We start from the raw sequence: 24,989 nt of genomic DNA on the forward strand, positions 1-24,989 counted from the left end.
TTGTTAATAATAGTTCATAAACTGTAAAGTCAGGACATTACAGTATGCAACAAAGAGAGATAAACCTCCACAAAAAACTCAAACGAGACAATTGTATTTATTATTATTGGTGGTGGTTTTATTTGTTTTTAGTTTAGTGTTTTTTTCTTTTTATCTTGTGCTGAGGACGCCTAGTTTGGATACAGGTGAAATATCCTTGTTATTTTAGTCTTTCCCCTCTACTGGCTGTAGTCTCATTTGAGGTTTTTTTGTGGTGTTTTATCACTCTTTGTTGTTTATTGTCATGTCTGGCCAGTTCGGCTTGAGAAATTTCATTAGTCAGGACATTGGCTATGCATCTTTCAAACAGCGAAGAATATGAATATGAATGAATTTTCTGATCCTTTGAATTTTTGGATATTTTGCTAGTACCCATTTTATTTTGTTCTGCCGTTTCAACGTCTAATACCATGTTATTTCTACATAGGTAACATTTTCGACACCTAGATAAGATATATTGAATGAGATTGTGGGGGGAAACCTATCTTCTCTTTACCTTTCATAGTATGGTAATAGTAGGAAGAGAGTGATAATATCTGGGAACTTTTTACCATCAGCAAGAAGTTGTCCTTTGTCGTCCACTTAAAATCTTATGTTTGAGCTGTCTTTCAACACAACTTCTCTGGAAATGCTACTCTTGCATATCTACCTCTATAATACTGGGATTTTTTCGGTATTTAAAAGAAATTTAACTTCTTACTGTCATGATAATGCACGCATACATATCCAATAGTGTTGCCATTATCACTTGTTCCATAATTTAAGTATTTATTTTTCTCAGCATTCAGTGGGACTACAACGCTATCATGTACACACGCCCTCTTATTTTTAAAAATAAGATTTAGATGTTTATCCTTCCAATGCAAAAATAATACTAAAGCAAATCTAGCAAGTCACGTACAATTACACCACCCTCAGCTTCAATTACAGAACAGACACCTACATCTCTCAGAAAACATTCCCCAAGACGTAACATGCACTTGCGTGTCGTGGAAAACATTCTCTATGACGTGATTAACACCTCTGTCTTGAAGGGGTTACTGTTCATGTTTTTTGTCATTAATAAAAGAAAGGAGTAGCGGCTATGTATATCACGAAATCCACAAGGACATCACTACTTATATTTCAATTGAGTGGGGGAAAATATAGCTCAAGTAGGGTAAAGGAGAAATACAGGCATCCTCTATGTTTCTTTTTTTCTGAAAAATCCAAAATGAAAGTTCACGCTAAACCCAAAACTTATGAAAACTACTATTGTGTCAAACACTAACCCTTTTCAGAATCAGATTACTTTAAGAAAAATTTTTCTAACTAAGCAAATGTTCAAAGTGTCCAATTCAAAGGAGCCAATAAAAGGGAGGACGTAAAAGAGTTATGTCATGAAAATTTATATTAAATAGAATGGATAAATCGTAAAAAATATCAGTTTTTTGGGGGGCACATGGGTCTAATACCTTCTTTTGTGACAGAGGCACAAGGCCTCTTGCACACGTGCATTATCTAAAAGTGTCAATTTTTTTGTGATGCAATATACTTACAATTCAATAGAGGTGTCAATACTGATTTGGAACGAAGAACTAACAATATAATTTTTTATCCAGTAACTTTTTCTGTGTTAATTTTTGGTTGAAATTCAGAGTGTAGGATATTTTCAATATTGTATTTTCACTGTCTAATTTTCAGCTTATCTCGCGAGCCATCAGTAATTAAAAAAATAAGCATAAAGTTTCATTAGCTATTTGTATATTTGAGCTTTTATATATTAGAGCTTTGGCGGTCCCTTGAAACTTACATCTGGCCCCGTCGCGGTGCTTGCAGATTTTATTATCTGGATTTATAAATTCTAATTTAGTTTTAACTTTGTTTAAGTTTAAATTTGTGTCTCGAGAGGCTAAAGTTAATAAGCATTGCTTTCATACTATAATTGAAGCATAATACGGACTTACTCGCCTTATCAGCAGCCTCTAGAATCAATTTTGGTTCACTTTGCAGTTCTTCTTTTACATCTTTCTTGGAATTGTTTCCTTTCCAAGTATGATAGACCTTAAGACGACGACTGAACTCTTCCTTACAAGCCTATAACGGATTTATTATTTTAGTGATCCTTACATAATTTCTGATTCGATATGATATAAAACAGTAAAACACGAAGGATTTCATGAACCTTCACGATTACATAACAGACGATGGCTGGAGATGTTTTCACAACAAAGTTAGAAGATTGTTTATTTAAAAATTGTCTTTACAGCAAATTAGTCTTATTTTGTAAGACTGAACAAAATAGTTTAAAGAGAGGCAAATTTAAATAGGGAAAGATTTTTACACCGAATCACTCCAAACTACTCACTTTCTCGACCTGGAATTTCCAGGTTAGTAATATGGCTGAATAGCTTTCAAATACACCTATTGTTATTTGTTCTTGAGACTTAAACAAACCGACTCCCCTCCCCAAAAAAAATTCTTTGAAATTTGTAATTGTTTTACTATTTATATTTTTAATACAGACATACTCTCTTCTCCTAACATAATAGGAAAATCTTGCAATTGAGAAAAAATTGCCATTTATAGCTGATTCCAGAATGATTACTCTTATTATAATTCATGTTTTAATATAAAAATCTTGTTTCCAAACTAATATTTAGGAATTTCAAAAAATAGCCGACAACCTTTTTTGAAAAATGAATCAGATCGAAACGAAAAGCATACAATTGAATTTAATTTTATATTGAGGATTATCTCCTATTTAAGCAACCCCACTGCCTAATTTTCTTGTTTTTGTCCTTTTCAATAATGTGTACTTAAAATTAGTTTACAATAATTTAAATACGACGGAGAAATCATTGAAATGAAAAGAAAAAAACATTTACATTAACTTGTCATTTTAAAACTATTCATTTGGAAAGTTATTGCTTTGCATCATACGTTTTAAATCAGCCCATTCACCCCCTAAAAATTATCGAGTGAAATGTTGGCACTAAGTGCCATCGATTTGTTGAACAAAATTTTTTCATCAACTACCAGAAAACGTTGGGGAAGGGGACCTCCCATACATATCACCTGCTGCTAGACCCAAGACTAAGCAATTATATTACCTCGAGGAGAGCAATGTCACAGGAATTGTTGATAGTATCTCTTAACTCTGAGTACTTCCAAGAACTGAGATCACGTTTCCTGTTTTCTGCCTGCATTTGTTGGGTCATTATCATACCTGACCTGGAAAATGTGGCTAGAGTAATTATTATTTAATTATTAGCAGTATTTCAATTAGATTGTGTTGACAACTGTGTCTTAAGCTCTTACGAAACTACAAACAATTTTCTTTGTAGTTCTATTTACTTATTGAGCTGAATACTCTTATTTCGAATAAATTTTACCGTAAACTAGCTAAAAATAAAAAAGGATTGTTAAATTGAAACCAGATGTAAATATTGAAATTTACACTTCAAATTTTTTGTTGCACGAAACACAGTAAAAAAAAATATAACAAATGTCTGCTTCAAAATTTGTTGTTTGCTCAAAATAAGATGGAAATATGCAAATGCATCTTTTAAAATGCGTTAATCCCAAAAAAAAATAAATTAAAATATGTAAAATTGATCTTCTAAGTTTATTGTTGCTCTAAACAAGATGAAAATATGCAAATATATACTTCAAAATATATTGTTGTTCAAAAATAGATGAAAATATACCAATTAGTGCTTCAAAATATATTGTTGTTCAAAAATGGATGAAAATGTGCAAATATGTACTTCAAAGTATATTGTTGCTCAAAAATGAATGAAAATATGCAAATTTGTGCTTCAAACTCTGGTTTTCCTTGAAATAAGATAAAAATATGAAAATTAGCGATTCAAATTGTTTTGTTGCACAAAACACCTTAAAAAAGTTCTTCAAAATATTTTATTGTTCTAAGTCTTTAGTACGAATAACTTCATACGAATGGCTTAAGTAGGACAATTTTTTTTATTGAGATCAATGATTGATTAGAATAGAACTTTGACTAAGAAATGATTTCGCAAACTGACCAATGGTCTACGTTACGTAAGTACCCATCCCTAGATTCTATGCCTTGAGTTCAACAGTCAGCAGCGCAATGCCTGGTTGGGGGAAATTATCCGGTATTTCCGGTGTTTCCCCTCTTTTTTCAGGTACTTATCTTAGAGCTGGGTCTATTCTGGCTGAGCTTTTTGATTCAAACCATTGACCACCATTCTTACCCAGTGACATAAGTGTTCAAACTTCGAAAAGTGGCGTAATTTTGTCAAAATCCTAAGGGGGAGGCAAAATCAGAGTCAATTTTGCAAATTAAGCAGAATGACTGTGAAAACTGAAAACTGAGTCATATAGTACCTTAAACATAAAGATATACAAGAGAAAATTGACCAATGTATTTGAATGCTTGAATAATGATGGCTTATGTTAATTTTCACAAGATTTTTGAAGAAAACAAACTTCTGCAGGGGCAGGGGGTAAACTGAAGTATAGGTAAGGTAGTTGCCTCCTTGCCCCATAAAAATTACATCTCTAGCCCTGATCTCAGAATTCAATCTTTGGTTGCAACTCAGGAATAAAGTTTTTGGAACTGCTCATTGGAATAAAGCTTTAAGGTGATTAGTTTTAAAGCAATAAGTTTTTCTTATGGAAGTAAAACAAAGAAGTTTAAACATTAAAAAAAGAAAAAAATATTTGCTGCGCTGATCATGCAGCAAATATATATTCTAAACAAGCTCAAAAAGACCTGCTTGCTACAGGTACATCCTTACACTAGAAGAATTAACAGTTGCAAAACCAATGAAAGAAACAGGTCACTTTCATAGGAACGGAAAAGTTTATAAATTAGTTGCGTAAAATGAAAGATTAATTTGTAACTCTCAATCGTCTCTCACAGACCATCGTACCGATGAATTGCCATTTAATTACATTAAATGGACATTAAACATTAAAAGTAAAAAAAGAGCTCTGACAAGTTCAGTAAAGTTCAATTTTTTAATATTTCATAGATACAGGGAAATATCACGTGCCAGTTTATTTGAGCTAGTTTTGCAGATATGTTGCACAATCTGCGACTAAGTAATCTTTAAAACAAGTTTCAAATTCACTCTTTACTTACGCAAGAAACACTCAGTTTCAGAAAAGTTAATCATTGTTAAGTTTTTTTTAATATATGCATTACCCTACGAAAAGATGAAAATTACCCTAACTCACGATGCAATTGAAGAGATCAACATGAATTTTTGCTGAGTAATATATTGGATATGTTATGTCCTATCTCTCTTCAGCTTTCCCATGAGTTTTTCACTATATGTTTTCAACAATGGAGATTTTAATAATGGCCTGTTTCTTGATTCCCATCCTTTACACTCCAGGAATGGCAAAGAACATATGTCATTTTTGGTGTCATATATTTTGATATGAAGTCATCATGAAAAATTTGTAAAAAAAACCCACTTAAATATGAATATGAGTATTAGTTTTCAAATAAACCATTAAACATCTCTCAATGATGTTGCAGTAGCCTGCTAATCATGGCAAAAAAAGTAAAAATAGGAGATAAATCACCACTGCAATACCCGGGGAGTTGACATACCCCCCTCCTTCCCCGATAATCCTGGGGTAGAGGTTGCAAGTTACGCCTTGGAGGAATCATGGAATGACTGGTCAAATAAGCTTCATATAGGGCTCAGTTGATTTGAAATTGGAAATTATAGTGCCCTTTTTGAGAGTAAAAAAAAGGTAAAGGATAGGCATTAGACTTTACAGTCCGTACCGGCGGTGCTGATCTCAGTTTCTTGGCCCTTCAGCCAGGAAGTGCATTGGGGGGTTGGGGGCCAGCCATCCTGTGCTTTCTCACACCCTTCCTGTTTACCTTCCCCAGATTTCTCCAGGTACCCTTTTAGAGCAGGGTCAACTCTGGCTAAGCTTACAGAGTCACGCCACTGACCCCCGTCCCAAACTGAAGAATTGGGAACACCGGGATTCGAACCCGCGTCCTCTCAGACAGGGGATCCCGGATCCAGCGCACCAACCCATTCGGCAAGGACGGCCGAGAGTCAAAAGTGATATAAGAGCAGCAAGCCCCCCCTCACCCATCATTTCCAAAACAAGCATCTGAAAAAAGTTTTAAGACATTTATTTTTTCAACATTGTTTGAAGGTTCACTTACTATGCGTTTGTCAACCCCCTTCTTTCCAAGGACTCAGGGCAAGAGAAAAAGCAGCACATTATCCATGGTCTATATCCCGAAACTATTTAATTTTTTTTGCATGAGCAGTGGTGACTTACACTCTCCCCCCTTGAACAACAAAGGAAAATCCTTTTTTTTCAAATATAGCACTGATATTTTTGTTTTTCCCCCTGGGTTGATAGTATCAAACCACTACTCATGAAATATTGGGAAAGGTCGTATTTAAACAACACTAAAAAATTTAGTTCTCACTTTAAGTTACAATTTGAGATTAGGTCGCAACAAATTTTTAATTTTTGCCATTATGTCCACCAAAACATCAATTTTCAAACAGTCCGTGGTAACGAACTGTAGCAAGGAGCGACCCGGTTCAATAGTAATCGAAACTCTAAAAAATTAAATTTTGATACCAATAGTTACATCAAAAGAATTGCATTTTAATGCTGATTTTAAATATATAAGTTTCATCAAGATCAGTTATACCCATCAAAAGTTATGAGCATGAGAAAATTTGCTTCATATTAAAAAATAGGGGAAACATCCCCTAAAAGCTTACAATCTTAACGAAAATCACACCATCAGATTCAGTGTATCAGAGAACCTTATAATAGAAGTTTCAAGCTCCTACCTGCAAAAATGTGGAATTTCGCATTTTTTGCCAGAAGACAGATCACGGATGCGTGTTTATTTGTTTTTTGTTTGTTTTTATGTTGTTTTTTTTTAGATCTAGTACCCTTTTTAGTGACCAAAAAAATTGGAGGGCACCTAGGCCCCCTTATACGCTATTTTTTACCAAAAGTCTGAGATAGCCATTTTATTCACCATAGTAAAAAAAACCTAGTAACTATGTCTTTAGGGACGACTTACTCCCCCGCAGTCCCCGTGGAAGGGGCTGCAAGTTACAAACTTTGACCTGTGTTTACATATAGTAATGGTTACTGGGAAGTGTACAGACGTTTTCAGGGGTATTTTTTTGGTTAAGGAGGGAGAGTTGAGGAGGGGGGTTATGTGGGAGGATATTTCCATGGAGAAACTTCCCATGGGGGAAGAAAATTTCAATGAAGGGGGCAGAGGATTTTCTAGCGTTATTTGAAAAAACAATGAAAAAAGAAATATGGAAAGTTTTTTCTACTGAAAGTAAGGAGCAGCATTAAAACTTAAAACGAACAAAAACTATTACGCATATGAGGGGTTTACCTCCTCGTTATACCTCACTCTTTACGCTAAAGCATTGTTAGTAATTTCAACTATTTATTCTATGGGCTTTGTGATTAAGAGGTCATTCTTAAGGAATTGGGACACAATTTAAGCTTTAGTGTAAAGAGCGAGGTATCAGCGGGGGTTGAACCCCCTCATATACGCAATAAAAACATACGAATATAGAAATTCGTTACGTAAGTTAATTCGTAACTGACGTATATTTTTTACCAATGAAAACATTTCTAAAAAAAATAAAAGTTCTAGTTGGTTTTTTAATTAATCAAAAAATTGGAGGGCTACTAGGCCTCCTCCTTCGCTCCTGTTTTCTCAAAATCTTCCGATTAATTGCAATTAATTGATATGCAAATTTCGTTTTCATTATTTATATGCGGAGAGCCAAGATCAAAACATGCATTAAATCAAAAGCGTCCAGAAATTAAATAAGAAAAACAAGTTTTTTTAAATGAAAGTAAGGAGCAACATTAAAATTTAAAACGAACAGAAATTACTCCGTATATGAAAGGCACTTTTCCTTCTCAACGCCCTGCTTTTTACGCTAAAGTTTCTTACTGTTTTAAAAATAGAGTTAAGAGAAAGAGTCAAACTTTAGCGTAAAGATGCGAGTTGTTGAGGAGGAAAAGTCCCTTTCATATACGGCGTAATTTCTGTTCGTTTTAAGTTTTAATGTTGCCCCTTACTTTCATTTTAAAAAAATTGTTTTTTTTATTTAATTTCCTAAAGAGCGTCAAATGCTGGTTAAATGTAACCTACAAGTTAACCACTATGGACTATTTTGAAAAAAAATGGAAAAAAAATCTCACAATTTCAATCAAATGTGTTTGGTGAAAAGAGGGGTTGTCAGGAAGGGGTAGGTTTTTGCCCTTCATAATTTTTTACTCTTAAAAGTGAACTAGAACTACCTAAGTGAGCCTCCTCTAAAGTTTAATATGTTGAGGATGTGTTTAACCAAAATAGAGTTGCAGGAAAAGATTTAGAGGAAAGTGAAAAAGTTTGTGATACTTTGGATGTGAAGGAAGATTTATTCTGTAAGGAATATTTAGTGACAGTACTAAAAGGAAAAGAAAATAATAAGGCTCCAGGTGCTGATTGCGTGGTAAATGAGTTTCTTTAGAATGGTGGCTCTGAGGATTAAAATAAGTTACTGAAGATTATGAATATGATTTTTGAAAAAGTGGAATTTCCTAGCGATTTTAGGAAAACCTTTATTACACAGGTGATAAGAGTGAGGGTGATAATTATAATGGTATTAGTCTGGTCTTTGTAGGCAGTAAATTAATTAGTAATATGATGCTTCTTAGACTGAGAAATACTATAGACAAAGTTTTAAGAGAATAACATTGCAGTTTTAGAAAGAGTAGAGGATGTGTCGACCAAATTTTCATTCTTATGTTAATGATTGAGAATTATCTGTGTTATAAAACACCTTTGGTCCTCAGTTTTATAGATATGAGCAAGATTTACATTCTGATAATATATGAACTTTAGCAAAAGTTTTATCAGTGTTTGGTATAACAGACAAATACATTAAAGTGATAAGTACTATGCACGAGAATAACATTGATGCGGCTAAGATAGGAAATGAGGTCAGCGGCTGGTTTCTTATTAAATCAGGAATTAATCAAGGTTGTGTTTTATCACCCTTTATATGGACCATTTTGATGGATTTCTTCTTAAAAAGCATAGAAAAGGCACCCTCCTGGATTTAAAATATGCTGACGATTTAAACATCCCACATGAAAGTGTGAGCTAAATAAATGAACCTTTAGAGATGTTGTGCGTTCAGGGTGCTAGAATAGATTTCAAAATAAATGTTAAGAAGGCTAAGTCACTAAGGCTAGATACAAGGGAAGATGAAAAGTTGACGTTGGGTAACGAAAAGATTGATCAGGTGGACAGCTTCACTAACCTTGCTAGTATTATTAGTAAAGATAGTGAGAATAGTGAAGATGTCAAAAGTAGAATAGCCAATGCTCAGGGTATTTTTTTTCTTAGTTAAAAAAACTTTTATAAGTGTGCAAACCAAAATTAGAATATTGTAATCTGAAGTGATGACAGTTGTCAAGCATGGCTTTGAAGCAAGGGCGCTTCAAAAAGCAGCTGAAGATTTGCTGGATGTTTTCCAGAGAAATTGCTTATGAATTGTTCTTGGTATTTGGCTGACTGAACGTATTTCAAACAGTAGGCTGTCTGAAAAGGGTGGATCAATCCCGCTTTCTAAGCCAATAGCGATAGACAGGTTGAGGTTGCTAGGACATGTTTTGTGGATGAAGGATGATAGATTGCCAACGATTGTCCTTTTCAGTGAACCGTCTAAGGCTAAACAGAAATTTGGTTGTCTGTGAATTGAACGTGTCCGTGGTTGTCCAAGGTTGTCCGTGATTAGCGCAGAACGATGTCATAAAGAAAAATCTGAAGGAAATGGGAACTTCCTGGGAGGATGTAAAGAGGGATGCTTTGAATAAATTTGTATGGAGGAGGAGTCAGTGCAGCTGTGGTGGCCTAGGGTGGCTAGATGCGTCGATGAGTTATTAGTAATAGTAGCTGTTTCTTAGGTATTTCCGACTTATTTTCATAATTCAGAAGTTTTTTCAACTTGACTTATTCCATTCATTCTTCCATGTCCGGGAATTTTAAGATTGCCTTGTTCTTAATTGGATTTACCTGAATTATATTGGCATTAATATTTTGTTGTAAAGGAGTAAATAAATTTTGAATTGGCCACATATAACAGTATTTTATTTCACTTCTGAAAATTTGAGCCACTAATTGCTTCATAAGTCAAGTAATTTTTGTAAATTATACAGTTTGTAGAAAATATGTTGATGTCTTTATGGAAGCTTAACTTTATTGGTCCTTTGACATTTAATTAGTGTCCGGTTATATTTAATAAATTAGGGTTTGTTCTATCCATTTGTTATAATGAACCTAGGTAATTTATTAGTCACAAAAGTGGCGAAAATATTTACTGATACTCTTGAGTCTATAAGGGCAGAAATATGTGTATTGACTATACAAAAAACTACTAAAAATTCATGGTGTTTTATTTTGGTGGTCACTAAGGACTGGTATGATCTATAATTTAGATCTATAATACATTTTGCTACCAAAGTTTGGTCCTACAGGTTTTAGAAGCTTGAATCGTGTCCCAGATTATTTCCAGTTATTAATTTGTTCACCGTTTGATTGTTCGTAATACGAGTTAGGTTTACTAGACGAAATCCATTGGCTTGTGTTATTTCCCCAATAAATTCTTCTTGGGTAATCTGTTCTTCTGTGATATTGAGAAGCATTGCGGCTTAAGATTTGGCGTAGAATTTTGTTGTATTGCGGTAACCACTTCTTGCGGAGGGAGTTCTCCTGCTACTTTTTAGGTTATATCCTCTGGTATTTTGTTCCATGAGCAAATGTATGCTGAGCCAAGAAAAATTGGTTGAAGATTTTATTTCGTTAAGCAATCCTTGGTAAAAAGGCCAATGTGATTACAGCTGTAGCATCTCAGGGGCTACTCACTAGATTTTTTTGCAAATTTTTGGAGAAAAACTTGTTTCTCTTTGTTTCAGGGTTGTAACACTTTGAACTAAATTTGACGATTTTGCAGAAGGGTCTCTCGATAAAATAGATTATTTTGTTTTTAGGCTATTTATTGACACATTGTGGTGTTGTAAGGTCATAGAATATATCTTATACATCATTTTCACTTCCTCTACGATTAATTCTAAGTTTTGATGTATTTTGAAGTTAGTAGCCCCTAAAACTTCGGATTCGAACCATGTTTAAATGCATTCAACAAGTTTTTTTCCTTGAGTTCTCCCTTCCCATGTTTTGACTTTATCTAGTAACTCCCTAACATTTTTAGTTTGCTTAAAGGACATTAATCCATGCTTTAGTGTGTTAATAAAACTTGTGTCGATAAATACTTTCTGGAAAGTAGCTTTTAGTTAGTCAATAGTTATTATCAGTGTATCCACATAAAATGAACAATTACTGCTATCTTATTTATGAAAAAAATAGTAATGCAACTTACACGAAAAATAGCAGTGTTGAAGTTTCGAAAATGCAATATATTAGGTTGTTTCTAAATATAGACTTCTAATCATCTAAGTAGTAAGACAGTGAGGGCTTGTGTCTATTGGGTGAGTGTTCAGAGAAATCTGAGCTGCACTGAGCGGAACTCAGCAGAATTCTTCGGTGTTTAATTTTGTCTTAATATATACTCTCAGTACCAATATATTTCCTTGTACACAAAACTAGTTTGAAATTTTAATAAAACTTATGTCATCTCTAAAATTCTTTTATTACTTCAACTCAACTCAACCTTTTCTTTATTCAACTCAAAAAATACGAAAACAATATTATGCCCCAACAGAGAGCAGAGCTCGTAAGGCTGGGACGTGCAAAAACATAAGAAAAAACATCAACATCTCATCGTAATAATGATTTCAAAATATAATACGGTAAAAGACAAACAAAATAGAAAAAAAACTCATAAAAGATAAGTAAATATATAAATATCGGGCAGGAGGGGCGTGGGAGGCCATCCCAGACACAGGGACATAAAAACAAACACCCAAATAAGAAGATCAAATAGTTTAATTTTCCATCATCAATGGTGAATAGTCAAATTTTTGCAAACAATCTTTAATATTTGCTTTTTTAAATTTAGCTGAGATTTTTGCTGATATTTTTGGGATGGATCAAACAGAATTTTATCATTCAGCTTATAATTGTTAGCAATGAAGGGTATTTGGTATCTAATTGAAAACCTTGACCTTTCAGAACTTACAAAAGGAATTTGATACATCCTAGACCTCCGACTTTCCGAACGAGGAAGTAAAATTAACAGAGATTTGTCATAGAAATAATTTTTAGAATTTTGGATTTGAAAATGCCATATGGAAGTATTTAATATTCGTATATCATTTAAATCCAACAAATTTAAGAAGAGGAATAATGTTTTAGTTTCCGAAACATTTTCAAGTTTTGAAGGTCGATGTAAGAAATTTCCAAATATTCTTATTGCCCTATTTTGTAGTACCTATAAGGGTTTTATATGCTTCCAAAATGTATTAAGATATACAACTGAGCAACAATTCAAATAAGAAGTAATTAGAGTGGTAAATTATTTTTAAAATAGTAAAAGAAAAAATGTTCTTCACACGGTACATCGACCCAATATTTTGAGCAAGTTTTAATCTTAAATACTCAATATGATTATGAAATGACAAAAGGGGATCAAGAAAAACTCCTAAATAACAATATGATTTGACCCTATAAATTTTTTGATCCCCAGCCTATAGCTCCTCACAAGAAATCTCTCGAGTGGAACGTTTTGAACTACCAAAAACTATAAAATTAGTTTTCTTAAAATTTGGTACTAGATTATTAGAAACAACCCATCGGAAACAAACTTCCAAAAGAATTTTTAAAGCTCTTACAGGTCCTGGATATATTTTCCTAAGAGTACAATGAAATATTTATTTATTATTAAAGTCTTATTACATTATTAAACCTCCTTAATCTCTTTAAAGCACTTTTTGTAATAAGAAATCATTTAATCTCTTATTACAATACACATTTATACTAAACGTTGACTTAGAAGTGGAGAAACACCACCAGAGTCAGTATCTCAACTATAACATTAAGAGTTTCATCAGTTTCTGGAACATTTAGCATTGGCAGGGACAAAAAAAATTACCCTACGTATGGTTAGATTAAAATTAGGCTGTGCAGCAAAATCATCAAACACGTTTGGGAAAACCAAAACAATTTTGATTACGTTTCAAAACACAATATACTAGGTGGTTTCTAAAAACAGACTTCTAAGCATCAAGTACCAAGAGAGTGCAAAAGTGTGTCTGTTTGGTGAATGTTAAGAGAAAGTTGAGCTGCACTGAGCAGAACTCAGCAGAATTCTTTGGAGTTTAATTTTGACATAATATTCTCTCAGTACAAATATATTTGCTTGTGCACAAGCGTATTTTTATACTCTAGATAAATCTATGTCTTCCCAAAAAATTCTTTTTTTAATTCATAAAGGATGTTTAACACTCTTATTGGTCTTGAAGATATTTTCCTGACAGTATGATGAAATATTTATTTATTATTAAAGTATTTTTATATTATTAGATTTCTTTAATCTCTTTAAATCTCTTTTTACTTAGATTACTTTAGATTTACTTTAAATTACTTTTACTTATATTAAAATTAGATTGTCAGGGTTAGCTTTTCTTCAACCGTGGAGAAAAATTATTAGGCAGGTTTGGGAAAGCCAATAAAAATGATGCTACCTTTTTTGTGGTTGGAACACAACTGGTACTTTCACAGTGCCACAATTAAGTTGGGCTAGTCTTCGAGCAAATTCATAGTCTCTTTCTTCTTGTTGTATGCAATCTTTGTATATTCTCTCTTGAAAAAAACATTAGACAGTTAAAATAGAAGAAATTGTCATGTCAGATATATATGATAAGGTCTAAGCAGGTGAGGTCGGTTTGATGGTACAGTCATATGGACACTATCTGACTTCAGACCAAGATGAACGTGTAAATTTTGATAACATCTTGGTCTGGACAAAACAATTTAAAAATTTTATTATTTTCTTCCATATGAGTTGAGAATGGAAATGATATTTCCGCTAATATATATTTAGTGTTCGTTAACCATTTTTATTAATTTTATCTTCAAAAATACAATATCCAATTCATTTGTTTCATTTTTTTAGCGTCATTGCTGCGCCAGGTGTACAGAAAAGGGTCTAGTACCTGGCCGGCCCATCCAGGCTGAGGGGGATATTTTTTTCAATTTTGATTTTAAATAATATATGTTTCTTTCTTTTGTAAGAAATAAATAAATAAATAAAACAAATGAAAGATTTTACACTTTATTCTATTTCATTTTTTGAATTAGGAGAAAACAATTCAACAATGGAAATGGGAAACTGTTTATTCAATAGACAAATGTATTTTATGCTTAGTTGAATTATAACTTTAAGCAGACAACTGTGAATCAAGTACTCCATTCAGAATGTTTCTTTTAAACCTTATTCTCTGCCCATATTCATACTCACATGTGTCTCCTGGTCTATTACATACCAAAAGAATAGCCTGAATAATTCAACCTGGACTCCTCCGTAGACCCAAAATTTACCTCTATAGGCCCAAAACTCAGCATTAATTCGCAAATATAAAAGAAATTTCTCAGGAATGGTTCTATCAAAACGTATTTTGAAACCTCACCAAAAGATCAGGTTTCATTCATTGTATCCGTTTTTGTACAATGATGTTTAAAGTTGTATGTATGGAATAGTTCGTTTAACAGATGATTTTTATAAATTTTTCTCATTAACCTTGTGAGGTCTTTTTTCTCTTAATTCAGTTTTTTTCTCTATCTTATACTCTTTCTCTATGTACTTTTTTGTATTGCCCGACAGGGTAGAAATAAATTATATATATGTGCATACAAATATTATGATACTAAGAGGAGGTAACATGCAATAGATAAATTAGCAAGGACGGGGTTTTTCCGGCCATAAAAGCCCACCAAAACAAACAAGCCCCAGATAAATTAACTTTTCATCAGAATTTTTTGATTATCCTGTTTCATATACTAGGCTATAATTTTCTCGGAGGCTGTCACTCTTCAAGTTCACCTTAAATCGTTCCTAGCATTGGAAATTTTGGTTAGGAAACTTGAGAAAAGTCCACCCTGATATCACTATGAGAAAATGTTAGCATGATTTTCCTGTTTAGAGAAAGGAACTCAGGATGATGCGAAGATCTGAAACCCTCTCACAGAACCGGAATAGCTGCAACCTTTTAATCCCAGCCTATCATTTTTCAGGCAGTTTCTTTTAATACAATATGACTTAATTTAATCCTAGGAAGTCAATACAGAGCTCATCGACCGAAAAAACATACACACCAAGTACTGCTGCAGCTAATAACTCTCTGCAGTACCAAACCCCCCTATTCCAAGACAACAGTGCAAACTCCTATTCTATCCAATCTTCTCAAGGCCTTATTCTTTACATTCCAATAAAAAGTACCAGTTATTCTTAAGTTCTTCCTATTGTCGTCCTTTCACTTCATTTGGGGACAGCATACTTTAAGTTCCCTTTTAAGAAACAAATATTATCGTAGGGCAACTACCCCCGCACCCCTTTTTGTCAAATACGCTCGATTAAACTTTGAGATATCCTTTTTGTTCAGATTCATTAAAAATCATGTATCAATCCTCGCAGAGCCCAGGGTAAGTATTGTATGTTATACCCCAGGGATGTATAAGCTTCTTGTGGAAGAGGTGGTTGTATAAATTTCGAAAGAGGTTCATTTGAATTGACAGTAACATTCTTATTCCCTTTTTAAGAATTAAAGGTAATCGAATGGAAACTAGGCCTACCATAGCCCTTGTTTCCCAAATGTATCGGAATAGAATCATGAGTTAGCCATTTTGTTTAAAGTGGTCCGAATATGATGCAACACTGCCTCTGGGTATCGTTTAAATAGTCCAAATATGATGTAACAAAGCCTCTGGGTTAAACACAGCCCCCCTTAGATCCTGGGGGCTATGGTTATAAGTTATACACTGGGGTTATATAAGGTTTTTATGGAAGGGGTGGTTTTATAAATTTTGAAGAAGAATCATTTAATTGAAAATCAAAAGTTCTAGTTCCCCTTTTTAAAGTCAGAGATGACTGGATGACGACAACCCCCCAAGTCCCCTTGAATAAACGGCTGAGGGTATTCAGTTGCTAGGAAGATTCTGAAAAGCTATCGGAGTGTAACCAGCCATTCTATCATTTTAGCTACTACTTATTCTCAGCGCTGATCAAAACTTAAAAAAAGTTATTTCGTTCAAAACGGTCGAAAGGTCTAGTAACTATGCCTCCAGGGATACAATGGCTCCAGAGTAAGGATTGTAAATTATACAATTTACCCTTTTTTACACGTAGAATCTATTATTGCAAAAAGGAGAAATTTGTAATTCTAGGAATGTTCGAAAAGGCTAAGGGTATTAAAGTGAAACTTTGGAGAATCTTAAGGGGGCACGTTAAATCTAAAGATATCATATGTATCCTGTTTATTCAAAAAGACTTATATGCTATATCACAAGAACAGCTGGGAGCATTAAGTTTAAACCCATGGGGCGTGTTATAGAAGATATTGAAAGTGGTCAGAAGACAACCAGTCTCGCTCCCATTTCCTTTTTAGCCGCCCTCCCTCCAAAGATATCTAATGAAAATTATTGAATAGACATCTTGTTTTATCTAGTCAATAAACTCATAAGACTGCCCCTCCGGTGATGACTCCGGGGCAAGTGTTTCAAGTTGCCCATTTTTCATTTACAGTTAGCTATTGGGGGAAGTTGACATTTTTTATCCAAAATCTTCAAAAATGCTAAGAATATTAAGGTAAAACCTTTAGAAAATTTTAAGGGAAATGTCAAACAATTTAAAATCACACTATTTGCAGGAGGTTTTTCAAAAGGACACACAAGAAATTTCTAAGGAACAGCTAAGTTTAAATTTTAAAGGTATATTCGGAGGTATTTTGAAAAAGGAATGAAGGACAACCATCCCTCCTCCCTTTTGCCCTTTAAGAATATAGCCTTAACACTAATAAATATTTTAAGAGACAATTTATTTGGTTTAGTCACAATTTCAAATGGCTAAGCCTCTAGGGATGCAATGCCCCCGCAGCAACCTGTATAGGAAGTGTAAATTATGTAGTTGGTCAATTTTTGACATGCGTATTCATCATTGTTGCATAGTCAAGTGAACTCTTTTATAGGCCAATATTTGACGGATTAATATGGTAATTCAGTGGTGAAAAATTTTTGGGAGGGTGACTTTCCGACCGAATGTTTTTTACGTCGAGGAGTAAAACAAGGGTCGGCTCTTATCCCCTTCATATTTAATAACGCAATTAGAACAGCCACGTGGTACCTACCTCCCATATGTGATTGACAGTATAGACATTAGCCACTTGTCGTATGCTGATGATATTTTGTTATTTTCTGACAATTTAATATCAATGCAGAATGCAATTAATATAAATATATAGATTGATAGACAGATAGATGGATAGATAGATAGATATATTTATTCAAGTGAAAGTCCTATTGGGCCATGGTGATATACACAAAACAAGCAAAAAAATACAGCAACAAAACATAGACTGAAAAGAAATTAAAATTAATTTTTTTAAGAAAATCTCCACGAAACTTCATACCTACCTGGGTGAACTCTCCAATATTAATTATATTTAAGTAGCACCTGCTTCTTTAAATTTCCAAAATCTAATATCTCCTTCCAACCTCCCTACCAAATATTTTCAAACACAACTCCCTACATTCCCTTAAGAAATGATGCAGAGACTCGTCCATCTCTTCACACATAGGGCAACTGTAAGGATCATCACTTTATCTATTTCTCCCTATATATTTCCTACGTTTTCTCGGAGGTATAAAATTCCCCCTTACATAGAGTACCCATTTAAAATCTTTCGGGGCCAATCCCATGTTTAGATAAATTTCTTCGCCCCAGTTCTCCCCTTGACCTCCGCATATATCCCAAGAGAGGGTGAGGTGGCCTTCTCAGCCTGCCCAACCTGAGCTTCCTGGGACTCTAGCCAAGTAGCAACTGACTTAGTTGCAGTCCCTACCATCTCCTCTATCCCACTTCGCTCATTCCAGCATTTACCTAGCCCTGCACGGTCTAATATTTTCTTCACCTGATTTGGCCATGAATACTTGCTCCTATCTTGAAGCATCACTAAAAATGCTGGTTTAACTAGGCTATTATCTTCTATTGATGAAATCTTTTCCCAGAATTTATCTATACTAATCAACCTACTCTGTCTCATATACTTTGATCCTATATCCCCTCTCAACACTAACCCATTAAACTTATTATCAAGGCTTAACATGCGCTTAAAAAACCTCAACTGCGTTCCTTCTAAATATTAAATAAAAAAAAACAAGTTTTTTTAACTGAAAGTAAGGAGCGACATTAAAACTTAATACGAACAGAAATTACTTCGTATATGAAAGAGGCTGCTTCCTCATCAACGCCCCGCTCTTTACGCTAAAGTTTGACTCTGTCTCTCAATTCTTCTTTTTAAAACAGTAAAAAAACTTTAGCGTAAAGAGCGAGGCGTTGATGAGGAAGCAGCCTCTTTCATATACGAAGTAATTTCTGTTCGTTTTAAGTTTTAATGTCGCTCCTAACTTTCAGTTAAAAAAACTTGTTTTTTTTATTTAATTTCTGAACGTTTTTGAATCAATGCATGTTTTGATTTTGGCTCTCCGCAGAGGAATAATTAAAACGAAAATTGCATTTTTTTTTTTTTTTTGGGCTAAATGGCTTTATCATAATTTTGATCGAATGATTTTGAGAAAAAAAGAGCGGGGGAGGAAGCCTAGTTGCCCTCCGATGTTTTGGTTAATTAAAAAGGCAACTAGAACTTTTAATTTTTTACGAATATTTTTATTAGTAAAAGATTTACGTAACTTATAAATTAGCTTACGTAAAGAACTTTTGTATTCTCATATTTTTATTACATATATGAGGGGGTTCGCCCCCTTGTCAGATCCTCGCTTGTCAGATCCTACACTAAAGCTTAAATTTTGTTCCAATTCATTAAGAATGACCCCAGAATCACAAAAGCCGTAGAATAAATAGTTGAAATTACTAAAAATACTTTAACGTAAAGAGCGAGGTATTAGGAGGAGGTGAGCCCCTCAAATGGGTAATAATTTCTGTTTGTTTTAAGTTTTAATGCTGTTCCTTACTTCCAGCTGAAAGAACTTTTTCATATTTATTTTTTCATTGTGTTTTTAAATAATGCTAGTAAATCCTGCGCTCCCTTCATGGAGATTTTCTTCCCCCAGGACAAATTATCGATGGAAAGTTCCCCCAGCATATCCCCCTCTTCTCAACCCCTCCCCCAACCAAAAAAATCCTCCTGAAAACGCCTGTACACTTCCCAATAACCATTACTATATGTAAGCATTGGTCAAAGTTTGTAACTTGTTGCCCCTTCCATGGGGACTGTGGGGGAGTAAGTCGTCCCCAAAGACATAGTTATAAGGTTTTTCGACTGCGTTGAATAAAATGGCTATCTCAGAATTTTGATCCGTTGACTTTGGTGAAATAATTAGCGTGGGAGGGGGCCTAGGTGCCCTCCAATTTTTTTGGTCACTTAAAAAAGCCACTAGAACGTTTTATTTCCGTTAGAATGAGCCCTCTTGCAACATTCTAGGACAATTGGGTCGATACGATCACCCCTGGAAAAAAAAACAAAAAAAAACAAATAAACACGCATCCGTGATCTGCCTTCTGGCAAAAAATACAAAATTCCACATTTTTTTAGATAGGAGCTTGAAACTTCTAGCCCCCTCTCCTCAGCCCCAACCCCAAACAAAATAAAATCCCCCTGAAAACGTCTGTACACTTCCCAATAACCATTACTATATGTAAACACTGGTTTACATATACTACAATAGGGTTCTCTGATACGCTGAATCTGATGGTGTGATTTTCGTCAAGATTCTATGACTTCTAGGGGGCGTTTCCCCCTATTTTCTAAAATAACGCAAATTTTCTCAGGCTCGTAACTTTTGATGGGTAAGACTAAACTTGATGAAACTTATATATTTAAAATCAGCATTAAAATGCGATTCTTTTGATGTAGGTATTGGTATCAAAATTCCATTTTTTAGAGTTTTGGTTACTATTGAGCCGGGTCGCTCCTTACTACAGTTCGTTACCACGAACTGTTTGATTACTCACATCTACGGGAGATAGGATTAGAGATTGAACCTGCTAAATCGAATTCTTAGTGGTAAGTAATAATAGGGATTTCCACTATTACTCAATTAGGGTGGGATCACTGAATATTTTGAAGAAATAAAGCATGTAAACTTAAAAGTGACTCATGCACTTGTCAATTAGTAATTAAATAGTAAGAAGAGAAGGGTTTAATTAAAGTTGTCCTACAAGCAATAGGAACTTAGTCCCAAGTTACGTGCACTTTTACCAAAAAAGCGTTCGTAAAAAATTAAAAGTTCTAGTTGCCTTTTTAAATAACCCAAAAATTGGAGGGTAAATAGGCCTACTCCCAAGCTCCTTTTTTCTCAAAATCGTCCGATCAAAAGTATGAAAAAGCAATTTAGCCAAACAAAAGATAATAATATGTAACTTCTTTTTAATCATTCATTTGCGGAGAGCCAAAATCAAAACATGCATTAATTCAAAAACGTTCAAAAACCAGTTAAAAAGAAAACAAGTTTTTTGACTGAAAGTATGGAGCGACATTAAAACTTAAAACAAACAGAAATTACTCCGTATATGATAGGGGCTGTTCCATCCTCAACGCCTCGCTCTTTACGCTAAAGTTTTTTACTGTATTAAAAAGTAGAGTTCAGAGAAAGAGTCAAACTTTTTGGTAAAGAGCGGGGCGTTGAGAAGTGAACAGCCCGTTTTAAGTTTCGTTTTTCGTTTAATTTTTAATGTCGTTCCTTACTTTCAGTTAAAAGAAACTTGTCTTTTTCATCTAATTAGCTTCAGAACCAATATATTGGTAAAACACGTTCGCCACACTATCAGCAAATAATCCCCAGTTATTCTGAATTCCGTCTCTAATTCTTTCAATAGTTCAAGGTAGCGAAGTGTAAATAAGAAGTCACACGGCTCAATAGTGGAAAAAACTCTAAAAAAGAATTTTAATATCAATAGAAATATAAAAAGTATTGGCTTGTTATGCTGATTTAAAATATATAAGATTAATTAAGTTTAGTTTACCCAACAAAACCTACGCGCCGGAGAAAATTTAGCTGACTTTAGAAAAAAGGAAGAACCAACCCTTAGAATTAAAGAGATCTTCATGAAAATAACGTCATCATATTCAACGTTTCTGATAATCCTATTTTAGAAATTTCAAGCTCCCATCTGTAAAAATGTGGAATTTGTATTTTTTGCCAAGAGAAAGATCACGGGTGCCTGTTTACTTGTTTATTGTTTGGTTTCCAAAGGGGTGATCACATGTAACCAGTAGTCCTATAATATTAGCAAAGGGCTTGTTTGAACAGAAATTAAAAGTTCTGGTGTCCTTTCTAAGTGATTAAAAAGATTGGACTGCAACTAGCCTATTCCCCCCTTCCATCCCAATTTTTTCCTTAAATTGTCCAATCTAAACTTTGAGATTACCATTCAACGCGTTCTGAAAACGAATAGCTGTCCGGCCATAAATATATCTAGGGAGAGTTAGAAATATTTTAGCATATAACTCTAATTACGAAGCTATAGAATGAAGGTTTGTTTTATATTGTTCAACATAGCTGAGAGCCCCTAACAATACGTTTTGAGATATCATGACCCCACACTGCCACTATGAAAGGTCTTTAAGTTATATAATTTGCCCATTGTTTACTAGTAGTATTTGTTATTGGGAAGCAGGGGCGAACACAGCGATAAATTTCTGGGAAAGTTGGATGAATTGACTCAGGGATGATAGTACTAGTTAAAAAAGATAAACAAAATTTTTAGAATATAAGATGCATTCTTTATTGAGACAACACTGTCAAAGAATATATAATTATAAAATAAAACCAGGGTGCACATTTTTCTTGTGGGTTAGTTTATCCAAAACGTCTTCGTATTGTACTGGAACATCTATGTGTATGGATAATACGGCTAATTCATTAGTCTGCTTCTGACCTGAGGCACTCCTGGTATAAGAATTCACTCTTGTCAGGATAGAAAGAACGCTCGCACGTAGCCGTAGCGGCGAGAGTCGTTGCACCAATCTTCAAAATAGATGTAATTTGGGGGGAAATGTTGTTATCACATTCTTTTAAGAACGTTATGAATTTTTTTGCTGCCACGTTTTCCACATTATCGACGTTTCTTGAAATTGGTCACTCATAGATGAAGCTCCGTCATAACCTTGCCCTCTTATATATTTTAAACTAATTCGTATTTTGCTTAAGGTTTTTATCAACAAAATAATGTCTGTTATCAACTAGCTATTTCGTTTTGAAAAAGTCGACATTTGTTTGTTTCTATATTGATATGATGAACGACTTATTAACAAATAGGGGCGTAGACCTCTATATAAACATTGAAAAAGCACATACACGATTTAAACGAAGTTTAACTACCTTAGGACCCGAGGTTATAATAGCACGTGGCTTACTTGGTGACAGCGTGCCATTGTTTCCAACCGAATTTTCACAAAACAATAATTGTCGTATGGGGGCTGTAATTCAATAACTATTTGTTGTTCATGCATTACCCTACATTAATTGGATTAAAACCCATAATGAAATTAGTTAGCTGTTAAGACTTTTTCGTTTTAAATTTTATTTTATAAAATAAATAAATTGTTAATTTTTTGTATTCTTTTCACAATTGGATGTATGGCATACATTATCCTTTCGTGTTAGTCAAAATCTATAAGAATATCTTTCCGACAGGAAACATTTCCCAAATTTTCGCAGGGCGATGTATTGCCTTAATCCACCCCTTCCCCCTGGGATAGCACTTTTGGGAAGTATGCATACATTTTTCAGGTGGAGGAGCAAATTTTTGGTGGAGTTTTCGCTAAGGGGATAATTTTTCATGACGAGTGAAGTCTCTGGGGGGTTAACGTTCCAGGAGAAATTTTACACAGAGGGAAGTTGCCAAAATTCTTATACGAATTTGTTATTGATTGTCTTACTTTCTCTTTACCGACTAAATTTTACATATGGAGATATTAAAGAGAATTTTCCAGAGGGGGAGGGGTTTACCAATTTGGAGCTGTCTGGAGTGTTTTTTCATAGGAGAGTGATTATTCATGGGAATAATTTGCCATGGGGGAGTTTTCCACAAAATGAATTCGCCAGAGGGAATTTTCTGCGGAAGATAGTTTCTACAAGTGGGCTGGTTATTTGTGGGAGAACTTTTCCACATAGGAGGGGCTTTCCAACATGATTTAAAAAAACTTGCTTTTCTAATGAAAGTTTCTTCAAATCAAAATGCGCAAAGAAAATTTTTTTATCTGCAACCGTCCGCAAAAATTTCTTCGGGAGGAATCTTCACCTAGAATGGAATTGTCTGAGAAGAATTTTCCTGGGGATGGGTATTTTAAGTAGAAATAACTTATACTTAGGTGTTTTGTGGGGGGAGAAGGAAGTTAAAATGAGAGAGGATCCGGATTTCCCGCCATTATTTGAAAACGATCAGCAATAAAAAAAATAATAATGTTTTTATCCGACAGTAACGAACAACATCAAAATTTTAAACGAACAAAACAATTACTTATGTGAGGGGGGCTGCCCTCTACTCAATGCCTCAGTCTTTGCGTTGAAGATTGGCTTTTTGTTGCAATTCATTAGGAATGACACCTGAAGCACATGTGCAGTTTAAGTAGAATAATAAGTTATTAAAATGTTCTAAAAATAACTTTAGTCTAAAGAATGACGTATTGAGGTGAGGCAACCCCCTTCATAAGTAATAATTTCCGTTCCGTCTTAGGATTTGATATTGCTCCTCACTTTCAGATGAAATTCCTTTACTTCAAAAGTGTGACAAACTTCGTTATTTTTTATATATCATTTTGCGTGACTTTCTTACTCTTACCTCCTCGTTTATTTTTTCATTGCTTTCCTTTGAAAAGAAAACTTGTTTTTTGTTTATCATTGGTTTTTCGAATTATATCTGAAATCTCCCCAAATCCCACATAGGAAAATGTCCCTGGAAATCCCACGACGAAAGTTCGTCGTCGCGTAAATTCCCTCAAAGATAGTTTTTCTCACAAAAAAACCTGCTCAAAAATGTGTCCAGAATATTCTCTCCCAACTGAAAATATCTCTTAGGAATATCCTCTTGACATACAAAATTGAGCAGTCAGAAAGAAAGGAATACAAATAAAAGTATTTCATACGTAAATTTCATAAATCTCCCTCCCATCCCCTTATAAAATTTCTCCAGATACCCCGATTGAATATTCCCTCTTTGGAAAACACAATTGCTTCCGAAGAAATCCTTAGTATGTAAACAATATGGGAATTGTATTAATTACAAATATACCAAAGGGATATCGGGCCATATTTATTCTCAGAGGTATAATTATTTGAACTTGTTAATATACTGTATCAAATGGCTATCTTAACATTTTGTATTTAATTGCGAAGTTGGTAGGTCTCTGGAAGGGCGGTTTTTTTGTCCTCTAATCTTTTTAGCTACTTATTAAGAGCGCTTGAATGTTCAGTTTCCGGTTTGATGGACCCTCTTCCCATCTTTTTAGACAATTAGTTCGGTACGATCATCCATGGTATAAAAAAAAAACAGCAAATAAACACGCATCTCTGACAAGTATCTTCTGGCAAAATCCAAAATTAATATATTAGTTGATAGATATAGAGATGCTGAGTTTGATTTTATCAAGATCAGTTTATTTTTCTTGATGTTTACTCGCCCTTTAAAAAGCAGGCTAATTTTTTCAGCTTCATAATTTTTGTCTGGGATTATTATACATAATGAGTTCTATATATTTTGAATCAGCAA

General features: G+C 34.1%; 1 protein-coding gene across 3 annotated transcripts in view; it reads right to left on the reverse strand.

The window, feature by feature from the left end:
• Positions 1-24,989, reverse strand: part of LOC136031644 (myosin heavy chain 95F-like) — a 97,216-nt gene that overhangs the window by 37,319 nt on the left and 34,908 nt on the right. For all 3 annotated transcript variants that reach the window (XM_065711294.1, XM_065711295.1, XM_065711296.1), the window contains exons 3-5: positions 13,732-13,849; positions 3,132-3,252; positions 1,986-2,115 (exon numbers count right to left, since the gene is read on the reverse strand). In XM_065711294.1, coding sequence (XP_065567366.1) covers positions 1,986-2,115; positions 3,132-3,252; positions 13,732-13,849 — 369 coding nt within the window. The remainder of the gene's footprint in view (positions 1-1,985; positions 2,116-3,131; positions 3,253-13,731; positions 13,850-24,989) is intronic.

The sequence above is a fragment of the Artemia franciscana genome, chromosome 10 (genome assembly GCF_032884065.1).
Source record: "Artemia franciscana chromosome 10, ASM3288406v1, whole genome shotgun sequence".
NCBI lineage: Eukaryota > Metazoa > Arthropoda > Branchiopoda > Anostraca > Artemiidae > Artemia > Artemia franciscana.